Source organism: Cardiocondyla obscurior, linkage group LG02 (genome assembly GCF_019399895.1).
Source record: "Cardiocondyla obscurior isolate alpha-2009 linkage group LG02, Cobs3.1, whole genome shotgun sequence".
Taxonomy (NCBI): Eukaryota; Metazoa; Arthropoda; class Insecta; order Hymenoptera; family Formicidae; genus Cardiocondyla; species Cardiocondyla obscurior.
In genome coordinates this window covers 466428-484318 of record NC_091865.1, presented here as the reverse complement: position 1 = coordinate 484318, position 17891 = coordinate 466428, and the positions used below count along the sequence as shown (strand labels likewise).

At 34.3% G+C, this 17891-nt stretch overlaps 5 protein-coding genes across 6 annotated transcripts; 2 read left to right on the top strand and 3 right to left on the bottom strand.

Annotated features, from left to right (window-relative positions):
• Positions 1 to 689: 689 nt before the first annotated feature.
• Positions 690 to 5981, bottom strand: LOC139113371 (casein kinase I). Of its 2 annotated transcripts, none has more exons than XM_070674502.1 (6): positions 5435 to 5978; positions 4132 to 4241; positions 3754 to 3976; positions 3366 to 3659; positions 2997 to 3285; positions 690 to 1840 (listed from the first exon to the last, which is right to left on the bottom strand). In XM_070674502.1, the coding sequence occupies exons 1-6, from the start codon at positions 5561 to 5563 to the stop codon at positions 1830 to 1832; spliced, it is 1056 nt and encodes a 351-aa protein (XP_070530603.1). In that variant the 5' UTR covers positions 5564 to 5978; the 3' UTR covers positions 690 to 1829. The 2 variants fall into 2 exon arrangements, with proteins under 2 accessions (XP_070530603.1, XP_070530601.1); XM_070674500.1 differs by lacking the exon at positions 690 to 1840 and adding an exon at positions 2174 to 2632 and having other exon boundaries at positions 5435 to 5981.
• A 569-nt stretch (positions 5982 to 6550) lies between these two features.
• Metrs-m (Methionyl-tRNA synthetase, mitochondrial) lies at positions 6551 to 10436 on the top strand. Its single transcript, XM_070674466.1, has 7 exons — positions 6551 to 7163; positions 8272 to 8430; positions 8553 to 8827; positions 8911 to 9142; positions 9237 to 9472; positions 9559 to 9793; positions 9877 to 10436. The coding sequence occupies exons 1-7, from the start codon at positions 6908 to 6910 to the stop codon at positions 10434 to 10436; spliced, it is 1953 nt and encodes a 650-aa protein (XP_070530567.1). The 5' UTR covers positions 6551 to 6907.
• A 1-nt stretch (position 10437) lies between these two features.
• On the bottom strand, positions 10438 to 13185 carry Gen (XPG-like endonuclease). Its single transcript, XM_070674460.1, has 6 exons — positions 13028 to 13185; positions 12614 to 12890; positions 12253 to 12539; positions 12022 to 12183; positions 11779 to 11944; positions 10438 to 11706 (listed from the first exon to the last, which is right to left on the bottom strand). The coding sequence occupies exons 1-6, from the start codon at positions 13183 to 13185 to the stop codon at positions 10570 to 10572; spliced, it is 2187 nt and encodes a 728-aa protein (XP_070530561.1). The 3' UTR covers positions 10438 to 10569.
• A 648-nt stretch (positions 13186 to 13833) lies between these two features.
• Positions 13834 to 15712, top strand: LOC139113376 (ELMO domain-containing protein 2). Its single transcript, XM_070674507.1, has one exon. It carries the CDS (start codon positions 13834 to 13836, stop codon positions 14770 to 14772), a length of 939 nt encoding a protein of 312 aa, XP_070530608.1. The 3' UTR covers positions 14773 to 15712.
• On the bottom strand, positions 15613 to 17888 carry LOC139113375 (uncharacterized). The gene is made up of 6 exons (XM_070674505.1): positions 17649 to 17888; positions 17246 to 17464; positions 16966 to 17095; positions 16726 to 16887; positions 16501 to 16626; positions 15613 to 16407 (listed from the first exon to the last, which is right to left on the bottom strand). Exons 1-6 carry the CDS (start codon positions 17797 to 17799, stop codon positions 16257 to 16259), a joined length of 939 nt encoding a protein of 312 aa, XP_070530606.1. The 5' UTR covers positions 17800 to 17888; the 3' UTR covers positions 15613 to 16256.
• Between the last annotated feature and the right edge of the window lie 3 nt (positions 17889 to 17891).

Sequence of the window (17891 nt, the reverse complement as noted above, 5' to 3'; positions counted from 1 at the left end):
TAAGTGCATATATCGTTAGTTATTTTATTAACTTACTCACCCATTCATTCTCACATATTGATGCGCACTTTTACACTTTCATTTATTCATTTTATAATAATAATAATTAACCACGCATTCAATCGAGGATGGTTATTGGTTATGTTCTTTTTTTCATATTCTCAAAAATGTCCCCCAGACAGCGCAATCCGCTTTTTCGGATGTAAGCTTTAAGATTTCAGTTGACTTTATCTTTGTAATCTTACTTAAAGCTGACCGGACGACTGGTAGTACCTTCCACGACGAGAACGTGTGACGCACCCTAATATTATTCGTTAAAGGTGTACGATTGTAACATTCTTTTGAAAACTAATGCTCGCAGAATATGGATGTGAAAAGTTTAGTAGCTAGAATGAATAATACAACTAAAATCTTAAACAATATGAATAGAAACAATAGTTCCTTAGCAGTTGCCAATATCCATAAGTATTTTGACTGTTTGACTTTTTCTCGGTATGTACGTACATACATGTACGAAGAATGTTGATCACGGTGAAATATGAAGTCTCTTAATGTGTATACAAAATATCAAACTTAATGTTGAAGCAACAGCACATGAAATAGCTACTGCACAGTCTCAGCTATTAAAACTATATACGGAAGAATTATCCAGCTAGAGCCTCAGTTACACGAATACTTTCAGAATGAGATAACCTTTCTTTTTTTCTTTTTTTTTTTTTAATATATTATCTAGATGAAAGTAAGCTTGTAACTACTTCCCAATATTCAAAGTGTCTCCTTTTTCTTTTTTTCATCGACGAGTTTAATCTTCTGCGATTTATAATAAACATATTCACAGACAGAAAGAGAGTAATCGAGGAATATTTCTACGATAGTCGTTAGTCGTTTGTTCGTTTCTTGATGGAGTACTCGTTACTCAATACAGTACATACTTAAAAGGTTAGATTGCCTTAACATTAAGGTATCTTTAACATTACTTTAACTTGTCAATATTATATCGGAGAGAGACGTAATCGTTCATTTATATATATATATATATAAAAAAAAAGTTTAGCCGATCGTACCAAAAGTATGTGCAATGGTAGTACTTTTGATACTATTGACGCGCTATCTTCGAAAAATATTAACATTTTTTTAACATTCCATATACGCTATCGGAATGCCAATCACGCTATATTGAAGACAACAAAAAAAAAAAATTTAGGAAGCAGAATGTCAGTTTACCACGATATTCATACTCTCATAAAACACTCGCATATATTTTGCATATCTCTTCGATTTGTAGAATATAAAATTTTACACTACACGCTCCGCAGATTAATGCGAGCATCCAAGAATGGTCAAAACATCCTCTCTTTCTCTCCATGAAAGTTGCACAACTGTGCAAATTAAATCACTCATTGTATTCACAAGACCGATAGTTATATGTACGCCCTTATAAACTCTTCCTTAAGGGGCAACAAAATCTTTATTTTTAATAGTTACCAACGGTAAATTAAATACGTAATAACAAAATAAGAACAAGCCACTTTCTGGCTGGCTGGTCTCTCACTCGGGTTTTAAAATTCAAAAAGTTCAATCAGCCAAAACTCTAAAATGCCAGTTTGCATCTCGTCTGTGATTCAGACAAATAATTAATACAATCGTTTTCCTTTCATCGTCCATATACAAATGCTGCAGTTACATCACATCACTCTTCTCTCTTTGTGCGAAATTAGAAAGTTGACTGATATGACTCTTTAAATAACTTCTGTAAGAAATTCAGTACCTCGTTTGAAACACTTTAGTGATCGCGAGCAAGATTGTTGCTACAATGAGGAGTTATAGTTTTAGCGCGCTCCTGAAACAAATAAAATCGATTTTTAAATTATAGTACTCTTACTATATTAAAAAAAAAAATTCTATTGTAATATATGTGATTCGTGCAGATGCAGTCTTCCCTTTGTTAATGCGATAATTTTTCACACCATAAGATAGTGAAGTGTACAAATGGGATACGTGTGTTTATACAATTTTACACTATACGTAATGTATATTATAGATTATTTAAATCTCAGTAGAAAACAAGCATAAGGGGGCTAATTATATTAATAGGTGAAAATAATAAATATATTAATAAACACAGGTTTCTAAGTTAAGTGTACATAGCTAAAAACATAATAATCGTAACACATATAATAAATTTAGGTATATTTTTTTCAAATCATTCCACAATATCCTCAAAAAATTAAATATAGAATTAAAAAAAATTTAATTAAAAAGAACTATTACTTCACAAATATAGGAACGTTAAAAAATATACGAGAGAAATAATGTAAGACTTTCTAAATATACAAAAAATATTTTTAAAAAGTTTAGATTTAAGAACAAATTTTAGTATAGGTCTAGATTTCATATCATTGGATAAAATTAATCGTTAATTAACGTGTAAGCGTATTTATATTTTCATTAATGTTTTATTCATTATTATTATTAGTAAAGAAAATTTTTGCCGTGCCAATTTTCTTATTGAGGAAGAAGAAAAAAGTATTTAAAAAGCCCCACAGTTATTGCTTCTTGGAAGAATGATTTGTGCCAATTGAAATGTTGAGTTTTGTGGAGGAGTCCAACCATCTTTTACGGATTAAACTAGCTGTTAAAAAATGATAATTTATTTAAATAACATGACTAACAAAAAATAAACTTTGAGTTAACAGAAAGACAGAGCCATTTTTACGAACGTGGATTAACTTTAATCTCGATTTAACTTTTTTTTTTAATTCTTTTAGAATTAAAAAGAGATAAAAGAAAAATTAAACAGATTAAAGTTAATTTATATCGATAGGAATGGTCTATAAAAAATTAATTTCTGAAGTTTTAACACTTTAAAAGATAACCCCACTATGATTGATACGATTTAATATGAAATGATAACGTGAGATGTATGAATTGCTAAAGGATTCTCTACTATTCGTCAACATGCCGCGAAAACTTATTTCCACAAATTTTGATTGCACCTGATTGAGTGTTGGCCTGAGTAGGTGCCTGGCCTTGGCCTTGTCCTTGCCCCTGAGCACCTTGAGCACCTTGAGTGAGACCTGGTCCAGCTGTTGAGACTCCTCCGCTAATATTACTACTTGCTGCCTTTTGCTTCAACATCGTCCAATCAAATGTATAATCGTATTGATGATTTAATGTACGGAAAAGTATACGGAAAAGTTGACGTAAATACATGTAGTCTGGACTTTCTTCAAAGCGTAGACCTCGCGTATAATTTAAATACATCGCAAATTCAGCAGGAAATCCCTGAAGAAAAAAAGTCTTTTATTTGCGAATGTACGAACAAGATGTATGATATAGAAAAGACGATAAAATTTTTAGCGTACCTTGCATAAGACTTCTACTGGTGTAGACATCTTTTTCTCACTAATTTTCTCATATTTTTGTTTTTTTGTCGCAGCTTTGAGACCTTGCCAAGGTAACGATCCTCGATTAAAGTACATAAGAACGTAGCCCAGTGATTCCATATCGTCGCGACGACTTTGTTCAATTCCAAGATGCGCATTGATAGACGCATACCTCGCAGTACCCGTTAAATTTTTATCTTCGCGGTATATTATGTGCAATCTTGTGCGACTGTCTCTGTACTTTTTAGCCAATCCAAAATCGATGAGGAATAGCTGAAATATAAATTCCGTAATTTAGTACTAACGAATTGATATTTTATTTTTAGCGCATCGATTGAAGAAATAATTAAATTTAAAAAATGCATACCTTATTACAATGTCGTCCGATCCCCATTAAAAAATTATCCGGCTTTATATCTCTGTGGATAAAGTGTTTGCAATGAACATACTCAATCCTACCGATCATCTGGTCTGCCAACATTAAAACGGTCTTGATCGTAAACCTTCTTGAACAAAATGTAAAAAGGTCTTCTAAAGATGGTCCAAGAAGATCCATGACAAGAACGTTATATTCGCGTTCCTGACCATACCTAGGAAAAGAAATACTTCTGTAGTGATTTAATTTAATTAATTGTCACTAATTTTTAATGTTTTAGTTAACATAAACCTCCATTTTAATAATTTACTTTTCTTTTTATTAGAGTTATAACATCGAAATTATTACAGAATTAAAAATGATACTTACCAACGTATGTGTGGTATTCCTATACCACCATGTAATATTTTATACAGCTTTGATTCATATAGAAGCTGTGGATGCCGAGCTCGCATGTTCTCCAGTTTAACTGCCACTTCCTAAAATAAAAGCATGTTTCATCAAATTAAATCATAAAACATTACTTAACACAAAAATCACAAACAAGATGCAAATTGTATGATATTATGTTACAATTTCTTTTTATATTATAAGAGCTGTGATAAATTAAATTACAAGAAATTAATTTAAAAAAATTAAAGGTAAAAATAAATTCTTGTTGGTGATAAAAATTGTTGAATTACAGGTATATAAAGCATCTTAAAATTTTTCCACACAAATTAATTTTATTTTAAACTAAATTTAATTAAATTTCGTTTATAATTTTTGCAAACTATGCATACTATCATTGTATTTTAACAAAATATGTCATTATCTTTGTATATTAATTTTTTTTTTATGCTACAGAAATTTTTATATGTAGATAAGTAAATGCTGCTTCAAATTAAAAACCAGCATACAATATTATCGTCGAAAGGGACGAACAAAAATCAGTTGCTCCGATATTGAATGTTGTGCTCTTAATGAATTAATATGGATTGCCTTTATCTCCAAAGAAAACTGGAATATGCCAAGAAGCTGAAGTTAGGTGATTAGATTCCAACCGCTTGGTTCAACCTAATTTCAGCAAGAGAGCCATAAAAAGCAAAGCATGTGCTTTCGAATGATCATTAAATATGCGCGCACTGAGGGATACCGATAATCGTTATTGTGACAAGCGTCAGCTTATATTTATCTCGACCGCGCTCGGACATACATACGCAAATACGTACGTCATTCGCGGTGTGTCCACAGCAAGTTCCCTCGCGGAATAATCGTCGATGCGACCGTCATGGTTGCATCCTCAAATCGTTGAATAAATTTCGTCGGTCAGATTTCTCTACTTCCAGACCCTCAAGTATCTCAACGCGAGTATCGCGGTCGACATGTCGCGGCGCCGTTTTCGCAATTGGCTGTCTCGTCCCGTTCCGTCTCGTTTAGCCTAGCTCCGATTAAATCCCGTCTAACGAGAATCGACGCAAATAAGCGCACACACACGCACGCATTCACGCAAACGCGCACACATACATTTGTACAAAAGAATAAAAGAAAAGAAAAAAAAAAATACAGATCGAGCCTAAGTAAAACGGGATGAGAAACGGGAAATGCGAAACAGAGGGAAGCCAAAGCTGGGCCGTCTAGTCCAGCAGTAGGTCGTGCAGGTCGGTCGAGAGGGACGCCTGAGTAGCCTTACCTCGCCATTGGAGATGTTGATGCCGAGGTAAATGTCGCCGAAGGAACCTGACCCGATCTTTCTCATCAGCCTGTACTTGCCGCCCACGACGAAGTCGCTCTTCGCCACTGACATCGCTAACGTCGCCATGTCACCGCTCTCCTCTTGTACGCCTTCTCGCTTGTCTGAACTCGGCCTAGCACTTCCCTTACGCGGGGACCTTTACGCGACGGCAGTAAGTTTTGCACCTGCCTCCCCCGTCTCTCCTTCACCGCCCGTCGTGTCTTTCGCTCTCCGCACTCTCCGTCCCGTTCTGCGATATCACGCTCCGTCTCTTGCCCCTTCGCCGTCGGGTCCCCTTTCTCTCTTTCTCTGTCGCGCGCGAAGGTCGAGCCGAAATCGAGGGTGAGCGCCGGACCGTGGCGTTATCTGGCACCGCGGGGCCAGATTTTTGGGCTAGGTTTGGGGTCGTCGGGACCGCGATGCGGTCGTCGTAAACGTGTTCACGAACGGGCTTGCTCACTGGCGGCACGACAAGCCCCGTCGACAGCGCGCCGACATTTTCCCTCTCGCTGTTGGGCACGAAGAGCAGCGACTGACGGTTCTCCCGGAAGCGATGCGTCACCGAGCGACGACGGCAGCGCGCGGGTGCCCGAGGGGAGAGAGGACAATCGCACTGCCGCTCAATGCAGCTACTTCTTGGGTCGCGATCCCGTCGTGTCGCCCTAATGTACGCGTTGCGACGATCTAGCGATAATAGGCGTCACTTATTTCCGCGGGTGATCGCGCGTAAAGACCGAAACGCTCGCGTCTATCGTGCCGCGTGAAGATACTCGCTTGACACCGCTGTAGCTCGGCGATCAGGGTCGTGACGCGGCGACGCTTTGCACAGACTCTAAACGCCCCACTGAGATAAAATTTCACATCTACAATTGCATTAAACAACGAAAGTTGAGGCCGATGCTGCATTCGTTTTATTTTACCTCTCCGACGTTACGCGAAACACTACGTCGGATCAGTCCGAAGTGTTTTTTTGTCCACAAGTGATTTTACTTCCAACTAATTTGTTAGGTTGGCGAATCCGGAACGATGTGGGTCAAAGGGTATCGTTTTCTAGCGGCTACGGCGCTGACGTACCGGAACCTCGTGCCACTTGTCCCTCCGTCCCACGATCTTCGTGAGCTATTGTCCGAACGTCTTCGGAAACCGTTGCTTTCGTCATCAAGCATTCGATGATAGTATCGGCGCTCGTGTAACCCACGCGGAGCGAAAACGGAGCTGTGCGGATCGTCCAGGAGAATTTAAAACGCCGACGGCGACATCTGGGTTATCCATGCTCGCCTAGAACACAGAGAGCCCAACTCGGAATCGCGGCTTCCACGCGTTTACATGCAGAGGCTCGTCCATGTGAAGGATGTGAAGCCAGCGCTTCGGCTACCGTCGGCTGATTTCACGAGTGTTTAAGTTATCGTTCTCGTATTACTTTAAACATACATGGCGAGCGTTTTACTTCGAAGCGTAACGCGTATAGGATTAGCCAGGCGTCTAAACGGTAAGCAGATAACTGCTAAATCGAACAACGAGAGAGGCATCATGACGAGCCGGTCTAGGCTCGAAAAAGCTCTCGAGGAACTCGAGAAGAACCCTTATTACGACAAGTATGCCGAGAAAATCGCGAGACTGCAGCAGACCAGCCCGGAGGAGTTTCTGCAACGTGTCGAGCAACAGGAGAAGACTCAGGCGCGGCAAGGTATATAATTTTTATTAAGGTACATTACATTATTTTCGACAACAGTTGATATCTTTAACATTTATAGCTAGGTATTAAATAGTAACAATAAACTGTAATTAAATTTCTTGATTCTTATAATGTACTTGTGATAAAGATTTTTGTTGCGATAAAGAACGTTTAAATTATTATTTTTGAAGAAAAACATGAGAATGCTGCAAAATTCTACCAAACTGAAGCAAAACCAACTTTGGAACCTGGTGTGCAGGCAAAAGAAGCACAATTGGATACTATAATGAAAGTTGATATGATAAGAGATAGATCAAAAGAAGAAATTATAGAAATATGGAATGAATATCACAAGCAGAAGGATTGCATCTGTGGTACCATGACACCAGAGCAATATGATAAGATGTTCACTCGTGGCAAGCAATATCCTACCTTTCTTTTGCCATTACCAAGGAAACAAGGCTATGAATTTATAATGTGTCAGTTTTATGGTTCAGAAGTGCATATGACTCCACTTTTATGGTACCAAACACATAAAGAGAATGCTCCAGAGTGTTTAACCATGATCCATTATACTGAATTAAAAGATAATAAAGAAATCATACTTATGCGTGGAGAATTTGATAAAAAATTGCTGGAGGTGCAAGAGGCACAATGTTTGGCCAATGAATTGCAGTTGTATTATTGCAATGATAATACTCACAGATTGCAGTTACTTGATACATTTACCAATAGGCCTAACGAATTTAAGCACATGGATCTAATAGCTCAGTTAGAAACAATATCCTTAGAATCTCAACAGTGAAATAAAGAAATGAGAACTGTTGTAATGCCTTTGTTATTTAATTTATAATTAGATATTTGTATTATAATTATATGTACAAATTTAGCAAACAATAAACGTTGTTAAAATTTTATTTTCAATATCTTATTAAATTTATGAATCCATAATGTTGTTAAATTTTTTTTATATCTATATTAAACGGGTTTTATATATATATATTATGAAAAATTTTATATGGAATAATTATTTTACTTGTATATTTTTATTTCAAACATTTTTAATGCTGATAAAAGTCTTAATCGTTCATATATTAATAATTATTTATTTAAATTTCAGTTAAACATAAAATTGCAAAGTATCGACCATCAAAAGTAAGATTTCCATTCCTATTACAAAATGTACGGTCATCTTGGAGTTTAACGATAAAAAGACAGTACACGAACGATCTATTTCAAAATAAGTACATTACCACACCAATTTTTTACGTAAACGCTGGTATGTATTTTTTTTTTAAATTAAAAATAATTACATATAAATTTTATTTATTAATTAAAGTTACTATTATTAATAAAAAGAGATATATGTATTATATAAATGTATATATATTTATATATTAGGGCCTCACATTGGACATTTGTACAGTGCAGTTTTAGCCGATGCCATTGCTCGATATAATAATATGATAGGCCATAAAACATTTTTTACTACTGGCACTGATGAGCACGGTAACAAAATTAGAGCCGCCGCAGCCGCAGCTGGTCTACCAAATCTTGAATATTGCACCAAAATTTCACAGCAATTTAAGGAAATGTGCGATAGGTTTGAAGTGGATTATTCGCGTTTTATTAGAACCACTGAAAAACAACATTATGATGCAGTGTATCATTTTTGGGTTCTTAAAACATTTATTCATACGTATAATTGTATGTATATTTGATTTCTTGTAACTCATATTAGAAAATTAAATATTTTCAGAAAGAGTTAGAAGAAAGAGGCCATATCTATCTAGGAAAATACTCGGGATGGTATTGTGTATCAGACGAAGCGTTCCTCAATGATGCCGAGTTAATAGAACTAAAAGATTCGACTGGCAAAGTAATCAAAGTCTCCGCGGAATCAGGAAACAAAGTAGAATGGATGGAAGAAGAAAATTACAAATTCCGGCTTAGCGCATTTCAAAATGATCTCAAGTATTGGCTCAAAGATGGTATTAACAAAATATTAATCTCGTAATTTAATTCGTTACTTCTTTTTCTGAAATTTAGAATTTACAAAAATTAAAAGAGAAATTTTTTTTATAGAAAACACAGTCAGACCTGCACTGTATCATAAAATATTATCTCAGTGGGTAGAAGAAGGTACATGTTTACAAGACTTGAGCATTACTAGAATTAGAAAGAAAGCGCCATGGGCTATACCATCTCCGTGTGACGAATTTCACTCGATATATGTATGGCTGGATGCTTTAATAAATTATTTAACGGCCTTAGGTTATCCAAATAAATCGTACAAAGATTTTTGGCCGCCCAGTATTCAAGTACGGATCATAATTTTAAATAAAAATTAATGTTACATGAAAATTATCAAATTAAAATATGTAATATATTTTTTTTAATTATGTAGATAATTGGAAAAGATATTTTAAAGTTCCACGGTATCTATTGGCCAGCATTTTTAATAGCAGCAGGTCTCGAGCCTCCAAGAACATTATTGTGTCACGCTCACTGGACTGTTGATCATACAAAAATGTCGAAATCGAAAGGAAATGTAGTTTCGCCGTTCGAAGCTGCAGATAATTATTCAGAAGAGGGATTACGATACTTTATTTTAAGAGAAGCAGTGCCACAGAACGATGCAAGTAAGACGAGTACATTAATTTTTTTACATTACGTATTTACTTGGCGTATATTTGCATCTTATCTTTTAAAAATCTGTTTAAAGATTATAGTTCTACAAAAATTGTTAACATATTAAATTCCGAGTTGGCGGATACACTGGGCAATCTAGTCAGTCGTTGCACGGGTAAAGCAATTAATCCGTCCAAAGAGTTTCCCGATCCAGCGAAGTACTGGAATGTGTTGCAATCTCAAGTAGCTGATGAAACCAAAGAGGCTTTAAAATCCGTGGGCAGAACAGCGCGCGAAAGTTACGAGGAACACAATTTACATCACGTTGTAGATGCAGTTATGAGTATGCTTCATTGCGCGAATAAGATGGTAGCGTATCACGAACCTTGGCAGTTAAAGAAACTCGATGATGCAGATTCAATCAAGAAGCTTAAAGCTGTGATATCGCTTGCTTTAGAAAGTAGTAGAATAGGTGCTTTAATATTGTATCCAATTGTACCGAGACTGAGCAGTAACTTGCTCGATTTCTTAAATATCCCAAAGGAAAATCGTATGTGGACAGATACTGCGCCTGAATTTTCTAATAACAGTATAAAAGAAAGATATATTAAATGTAATAATTTGATATTGTTTAAAAAAATTAAAAGTCACTAAATACTTATACTCGACGTAATTTAATTAATTTTTTTTTTATTTTTGCTATATTTTAAGTCAAATAAAAGGTTATATATTGCAAAAATAATTAAAAAATTAGAAATATTTTAATTAAAGATTATTTTATATAATATTACATGTCTAAACATATACTTTTATTGTTAGTTTCATCCATAATATTTTCAAAATCACAGTTAAATTTCTTTTCAACTTGATTGCACGACGATAAAAACTCTTGGCCTTTTTCCAGTTGTATTCTTTGGTTGATAGGAATATATGATTCATTAATATCACCAAATTCATCGTCAGAGTTATCCGATGTTTGCTTTCCATGGTCCTTGTAAATATAATTTTCTTTAGTGCACGTCACAGATTCAAGTTCATCAGTTTTCGTACATTCTTTAATGTTTTCTATAGTCGAGGTGCTAGATTTTATAGATTGGTGGTTTTTCATACTAATTTGAAAAACTTGTTTGCTACAGATATTTTCTATTACGTGTGTTACGTCTAATTCATTATCTTCATTTTCACTCATAAAATCATTGGAAGAGAGTTCGTTAAACATCTTGTCAAATGTATTATTCAGCTTTGAATTTAATTTTTCTGTTTCTAAAACTCTTTTAAATTGTGGCCCATGTTTTAATTTATTCACTTTGCTCGAAACATTTTCTTTCTTTGATCTTTTAGGTGAAATTATCATTTGTTCGAAAGAATCCTCTAGAGATAATGCATTTGTATGTATAAATTCATCAATCTTCCTATTATTTTCTTTGGTTTTCGTCTTTAATTTTTTTTTATTTAACTTTATATCATTTATTTCAACATCGTTATTTGTATTAACTGCATTTGCCGTAACTTTTTTTCTTCGTGTAGTTGGAACTTTTTTTTTCATTTTTACATTCCTAGTATTTTCAAATGTTTCGACTAATTCTGGATAACATTTTAAAACCATTTCTTGGGGCTCGATGCTTGATAATAAATTATCATTTATATCATCATCGTCGTCGTCATCATCTTCTTTTGCTTGTTTTTTAAATTCATTTAACATATCTACTGCAGTATGTTCTTTCTTCCATATAATTTCATAACTGGCTATAGATCTAATATTACGAATTTTTTTTATATAGTCAGGAATAAACAAGTCTGTCATGGATAATCGTTCGTGAATTGTAAAATCTGGTAGATGTAAAACTTGCCATCTAGTAGTTAATGCAAATATTTTTTCAAATGCATATTGTGGCTTCCAACATACATGTTTGTCCATAAAGTCCTAATAAAATTAAAAATTTAAATAAATTATTTTAATTTTAACACACTATAATACATATAGCGATAGACTTACAATAAATTGAAATATTTGGGGTTGTTTCCATTTTATATCTAATTTAGTTAGAGCCGAGTCCTTCCTAGTAAGAAATTCATCTATCAATTCCTGACTCGGAAAATTTTTATCATGAAGTGCTTTCTTTCTCAATGATATTTCGTTTAATATCAACGCTCTCTTTTCCCTACACATAAAAAATAAATTAATTATTACTGAACATACGCAAAATACTTCAATTTTATATATAAATATAATTTTTACTTGAAATCATCATTACACGTCCTAATAGTTCCACAATCGACGCAACCAGAATTCAAATGCTTTCGCAATTTTCCTTGATGACCACATGACGTACATAAATCTGGATTTAATAATTCTAATTCAGTTCTATCCAAACTTTTGTCAAATCTCCAATTGTTAAGCCTAATGATAAAACAATTTATTTAGAATCACAAAATTAATAATTTTAATCGATATAAAATACGCTCAAACCTTTGTAAGACATCTTTTTCTTCAACTGTCTTGAAAAATTTTAAAGCAGCCTCCTTTCCAACACCATTTACTCCCTCATTATAATCGCAGCCACACAACAAAGCTAATGCTATCATTTTATTTCGTCCTATATTTAATATTTTTTCTATCTTTTCTATACTGTATATTTCTACAGAACCACCTGTAGCTCCAGAATTTCCTTGGGCACTTATAGAAAAGTTTTTATATACTGTTTTTGCGCCGTATAAAAAACAGTCACTATCTTGGCTTATACATCCATCTACAAGCTAAAATTACATTATATTTTTTTAACTAATTAATGACTCATCAATCTAAATTGACATGCAATGCATATACATACTCCATCTTCATTTAAGCGAGCACACAAAGCTTCTGCTTCGCCGTGACTCTTTACACAACTAATACCCATGTATCTTAATAATTCTCTACACTCATTCAGAACACGATTAAATTGCGTGCGTCCTTTTTTCTTAGCGGTCTTTTTCTCCTGATGTCTGCCACGAATATTGTTCCTTCTTTCGATAGTTTTATGTTTCAGTACAGGTGCTTCTCCTTCCAATACAAATACTGGAAATATTCCCTGTGTAAGAATAGATGCTGTACGAAAGTATAAGTTTCTGCAATTTAAATCAAATAAATCGTCAATATAGCCACGGTATAATTTTAGTATTTTACCCTTGTCTTATTTAATAGAATGGAATGAATGGGAATGAATAAAATCTAAATGGGAATGAATAAAATCAAGTAGCATCACCTGAGATACATCTTCGGTTGCACGACGTTATCAACGACCGTCTGACTGTCCACAACCCATCCGCTTAAATCAATCGCTACAGTCTTTCCCTGTAATTCATACAGCGGCTTCTTCTCGCACACAGGCGACAGGATGTTCCACAGATCCTTGACGCCCATTACGGCATGTATTTATTTCAAATAAATTTTTAATAAATCCGCCAGAACTCACGATATATGCTTCGCGACGCTGTGACGCCGGCGTAAACGGCGTGTTTTGAAACAACTCTGCTTCGCAACGCCATCACGTTCATTTCGTACATACATGTAGAATTACATCCATTTTTCGAGATGATAAAATCATATACGTAATACCAGGAGAAGCGGAGTTTAATTTTCGCACGCAACGCATGCCGACAATTACGATATACAGTGATCTGAATATCTACTGCACAGCCTTGACTGCCGTTTGCCGACTCCACGGCGTCCGTAAGTACCTAGCCTAAAAATATTACATAGTTAAAACGGTGTACGTATCGATGTTAGGCGCATGTAAATTATTCACGTAAAATTATAAGTTATACCGTGTGTTTGTTCGAAGGTGAAACGCTTGAGAGAAAAAGAGAAGGAAAGATAGTAAGGACGTAACGTTGACGAAGTTATCAGATCATCCAGTATTATTTGCGCGACGTTATTGACATAACGCGATGAAAATGAATCGCCGGGACGAGATGACGGCCGCCGCGGTACGAGATAACGTGGTAGTGATGCGGCACTTTTAAAGAGAGACTTTTTGACAGAGAGTCGTCGCAATTTCGACCGGCAGGCATGTTCAAGTACCTCTGGACTTTCGTGTACTGGTACTTCAGGCCTCTGATAAAATGGTTCTTGCGCCACACCACGCATATGTGCGAATTACAGAGGATCTGCTACGGACAGCCGTCCGGAGCACCGCGCACTTTTGCCGTTGAGCAAAGTCTCGGACTGTCGCGCGATACAAATATCAGGACTCTCGTCGCTTACCTGAACGACGTTGCCGATCGCCGCGGAATAACGACGAAAACGGAACGTAAAATTCTCGAAGATGCCATCAGAACTGTACTGATGACCAAGAAGATCAATCCCACGGCGCATCCGAACTTCGCCAAGTCATTTGGCAAGTGTGTGGAGCTGATATGGGGTTATCGTCAACTCTGCGTAGAATGCGAGGAGCTTAGGAAGACGCCGTACAATGCAGACAATCAGGAGCACGAACAAAAACTGCTCAAATTGTGGAATTTATTAATGCCGCACGAGCCTTTGGACACGAGGGTGACCAAGCAATGGCAGGAGATCGGTTTCCAGGGGGACGATCCTAAGACGGACTTTCGCGGAATGGGAATTCTAGGACTGGAGAATCTCGTTTATTTTGCTCAAGAATATCCCAGCATGGCCACACACGTATTATCTCATTCGCATCATCCGCGTTACGGATATGCATTCGCTATAGTTGGTATAAATCTCACAAGCATGGCTTTGAAATTGCTTAGGGATGGCAGTGCTAAGACTCATATATATAATTCCTCAAAAACCCTGCCGACAATTCGTGCCTTTCATCAATTTTACTGTTATCTATTTTATGAATTCGACGGATTCTGGATCGAATCGAAACCTAGTAATATGATGGAGTTCTCATCGATACAAGAAAAATTTGAAAATAGTATCAGAATGGCATTAGCTAATCCTTTAACTATTTTTAGGATAAATATGGCAGTCGACAATATTTAATAAAAATATACATTGCCTTTTATTTTTAAGTAATAAGACCAAAATGGCTATATAAAAAGTAAGTACAATTTTCAAACTAGTACAGACCGTACTTATTTTTCGTTATATATTTTCACAATGCTGACTTTAATGTGATATTAATACGATATTTAAGTAAATAATTGACTTCTACATTATAGAAATTTGCCTTTTTTTTTTTTTAATATAATGTAAATTTATATAATATTTAAATGTAGTATGGGTTTCATTATAACTTTATTTAAAAGACGATTATATACGTTCGACTGTGTTCTTAAATTTATGTAAGTTTAATACGTAAAGTACAACGCTTGGCCATATACGCGATGTATTAGTTGCTTAATGAAATCAGAACGGTTGCAATAATATGTAGTTTACGTTGCCTTCAATAATTTTACTAGAATTTAAAACTTAAAATATATTTAACGATAAAAATCTCCATTGCACTATCAAAATTTAATTTTGAGCCTAAAAAAATAGTTCTGCTACTGAATAGTTCACGAGCGTTATTGTAATGTCGTGTTTTATTAATTTTATTCTTTAATAATATAAAACACAAAATATAAAGCTTACAGAAAAAATATTGACAATGATATTGTCTGATATGATATTAACTTAATTAATATATTGAAGTTAAGTCACTGTACTACAGCTTTTATAAATTCATAACACTTGAATTTATTATATACGCACGAAATAAGTAGACAAGATTTAGAATATTACTTTTAGACAACTATAACAGTATAAATTTGCTGTTTTTAATAAAAATTTTTGTACGTTAATGAGGAATAGATATTAAATTCAATTAAAACTGACGATTGGTTTGGAATTTTTAAAACTAATTTCAATTTTTTTTTTATTAAAGATATATTTCTGTTCAAAATGTATAACACATTATTATACTATTATATATAATTTTTTTTTCTTTTTAATAAAATATAATCTATAAACTGCTAATAAAATTTATATGTGCAAAAAAGCAGCAATAAAAACTGAAGTAACAGATGTAACTTTGTACACTCAATAGACAACATATTTTATAATTAATGGAATGTAACCGATGCCTTGACAATAAGCCTTTTTTTTAATAAAACAGATATCAAATAACAAATTTGTTTAAAGCATCTAAATATATTTAAATAAATTATATGATAAAATGATTGATCAATGATACCGCTTTGCCTTTCTTAAATTTACCACTGTTGAGCATTTTCATGTACCCCATTAGAAATTACTGTTTAAATTATATTATCACATCAAATTAACATATTTTAATAAATATTATTTTATACTTTTGAAAAAGATGTGTAGATTTAAAAATATTATAAAACAAAATTATACCTTTAACATGTCCAATAACTTAATGCTGCAGTAAAAAATCAGCACTGGACAAGCTTCAGCACCAGACGATAGTCTGTACAAAATAATTCGCAATATTTTTTTTTTACAAATTAAATGTATAAGATTTAGTCTTCTTTTTCCTCTGGAGTTTCATCCACTTTCATACATTTAGTAGTTGCTAAAACAATAACTAGCACTCCAATGCATATGCTAACTAGTTTAAGTATCCACGGATTATCGTAAAGAAAAGCTACAATTAATTTGGCGTATTCGTCACTGAAATATATTATGATATATTAATACACACGTTTAGAAATAAAAAAAAATTAAATATCTAAAGTAGTTACACTAATTTTCAAAGCTACTTACAAGAGGCTTGGAAGTGGAGGTACTTCTTCTGGTCTTATATTTTTGTACCATTCTTTAGCGAATGATATGAAGAAAGCAATATCATATGTCGTTGTTTCATACCGATACATTTTCCCATGCCTAAAACTACAGCAATAAAAATATTAATGTGCATATCTTGCAATGCATTTATGTAATATAAATATCGTTTAAAGTATATCGATTAATTTATATTTATGTACTTACAGTATAAATTGTGGAGTATTATATACATTGAATCTTTTCGCTGTGGAAATTCCAGTTGTGGCTTTATTAACAAGTGCTACATTTACTCTGTGTTTCAGTTTAGCACCGACCGTTTCCCATTTTGCCATCATTCGCAAACATTCCACGCAATCAGTACTGTAACTGATATTATAAATTGTGATTATAATGTACTGTCGTTGCTTGTAAAATAAATTACTAAAAATAAATTTCGATACGTACAACATAATAAACCAGTCACCAGTTGTGGCACCGGTGCTTGCTTGAGTTAAATGCTCAAATGTATCGTCTGTAAGTTCCTTTACTGTGGGTGCTTTATTTTCTTCAAACATCGCTATTATATCCTCGTTTTCTGAAGGTTTTAGGAAAAAAAAAAAAAATATATATTTAGTACTATATCCATCAGGATTTTTTTGTTTCGAACAATAATTAAATAAGCATAATTTAATTAACAAGCAATTTTTTACAGATAGAATTGGAAGCTTTTAAATTGAATAATTACCTTTATCTGGAGTTAAATCTGTGCTGTCATACATTAAAGGAAGCCCATGTCGGAAAAACAGTATAACAGGTTCTTTAGCATTGCTATATAACTGAAGCAATTGACTGTTAACAGCTTTGAAAATTCGTATCGATTTCAAGAAAGGCAAATCGTCATGGAAGTTGACGACTTCTGCCAGCTTCTTTTCATATATATGACAATCTGGACAATCGTTGCTTACTAAAAATAAAATTATTACTATCAGTAAGTGTAAAAACTTATAATATTAAAGATAATCTTGCCGAATTAAATATCTCTTTTTATTCTCCCGAAAACGAAACTTTTTCCTTTCCCAATTTAAGACCGTTCGAAAACGAAAAGAAAAAAAAAACAAGAAAAAGAAAAAAAAAGACAACAAACTTACTAAATAGAACGATCACGTATTCTTCGACTTTTATGAGTTTCAGGAGTTTGTCGTCGTGTATCTGCTCGAGTTTCGTTGCGTGGGCTCCGAATAGATTGCATATCGTGAATAAAAACACTAACATCGCTAATTCGTGCGTCCAACGATGCATATTGGACGTACAACGAGACAGATTCACGCCACGCCGGCGATCCGACGCGTCGTGCACTCCGGAGCAGAGAGCCCAACTCAGAATCGCGGCTT

What these genes read in the sequence shown, in the direction of transcription:
- LOC139113375 (XM_070674505.1), bottom strand. Translation starts at nt 17,799, where the DNA reads ATGCATCGTTGGACGCACGAATTAGCGATGTTAGTGTTTTTATTCACG. An exon ending in AGATTTAACTCCAGATAAAG is followed by an intron (nt 17,096 to 17,245) that starts GTAATTATTCAA and finishes TAAAACCTTCAG; the next exon opens with AAAACGAGGATATAATAGCG. An exon ending in AATACTCCACAATTTATACT is followed by an intron (nt 16,627 to 16,725) that starts GTAAGTACATAA and finishes TTATTGCTGTAG; the next exon opens with TTTTAGGCATGGGAAAATGT.
- Gen (XM_070674460.1), bottom strand. Translation starts at nt 13,185, where the DNA reads ATGGGCGTCAAGGATCTGTGGAACATCCTGTCGCCTGTGTGCGAGAAG. An exon ending in GAAAAAGATGTCTTACAAAG is followed by an intron (nt 12,184 to 12,252) that starts GTTTGAGCGTAT and finishes TTTTATCATTAG; the next exon opens with GCTTAACAATTGGAGATTTG. An exon ending in CCCAAATATTTCAATTTATT is followed by an intron (nt 11,707 to 11,778) that starts GTAAGTCTATCG and finishes TAATTTTATTAG; the next exon opens with GACTTTATGGACAAACATGT.
- LOC139113376 (XM_070674507.1), top strand. Translation starts at nt 13,834, where the DNA reads ATGTTCAAGTACCTCTGGACTTTCGTGTACTGGTACTTCAGGCCTCTG.
- LOC139113371 (XM_070674500.1), bottom strand. Translation starts at nt 5,563, where the DNA reads ATGGCGACGTTAGCGATGTCAGTGGCGAAGAGCGACTTCGTCGTGGGC. An exon ending in TCGGACGACATTGTAATAAG is followed by an intron (nt 3,660 to 3,753) that starts GTATGCATTTTT and finishes TTTATATTTCAG; the next exon opens with CTATTCCTCATCGATTTTGG. An exon ending in CAGTAGAAGTCTTATGCAAG is followed by an intron (nt 3,286 to 3,365) that starts GTACGCTAAAAA and finishes TTTTTTCTTCAG; the next exon opens with GGATTTCCTGCTGAATTTGC.
- Metrs-m (XM_070674466.1), top strand. Translation starts at nt 6,908, where the DNA reads ATGGCGAGCGTTTTACTTCGAAGCGTAACGCGTATAGGATTAGCCAGG. An exon ending in GAAGACTCAGGCGCGGCAAG is followed by an intron (nt 7,164 to 8,271) that starts GTATATAATTTT and finishes TTTAAATTTCAG; the next exon opens with TTAAACATAAAATTGCAAAG. An exon ending in ATGCAGTGTATCATTTTTGG is followed by an intron (nt 8,828 to 8,910) that starts GTTCTTAAAACA and finishes AAATATTTTCAG; the next exon opens with AAAGAGTTAGAAGAAAGAGG.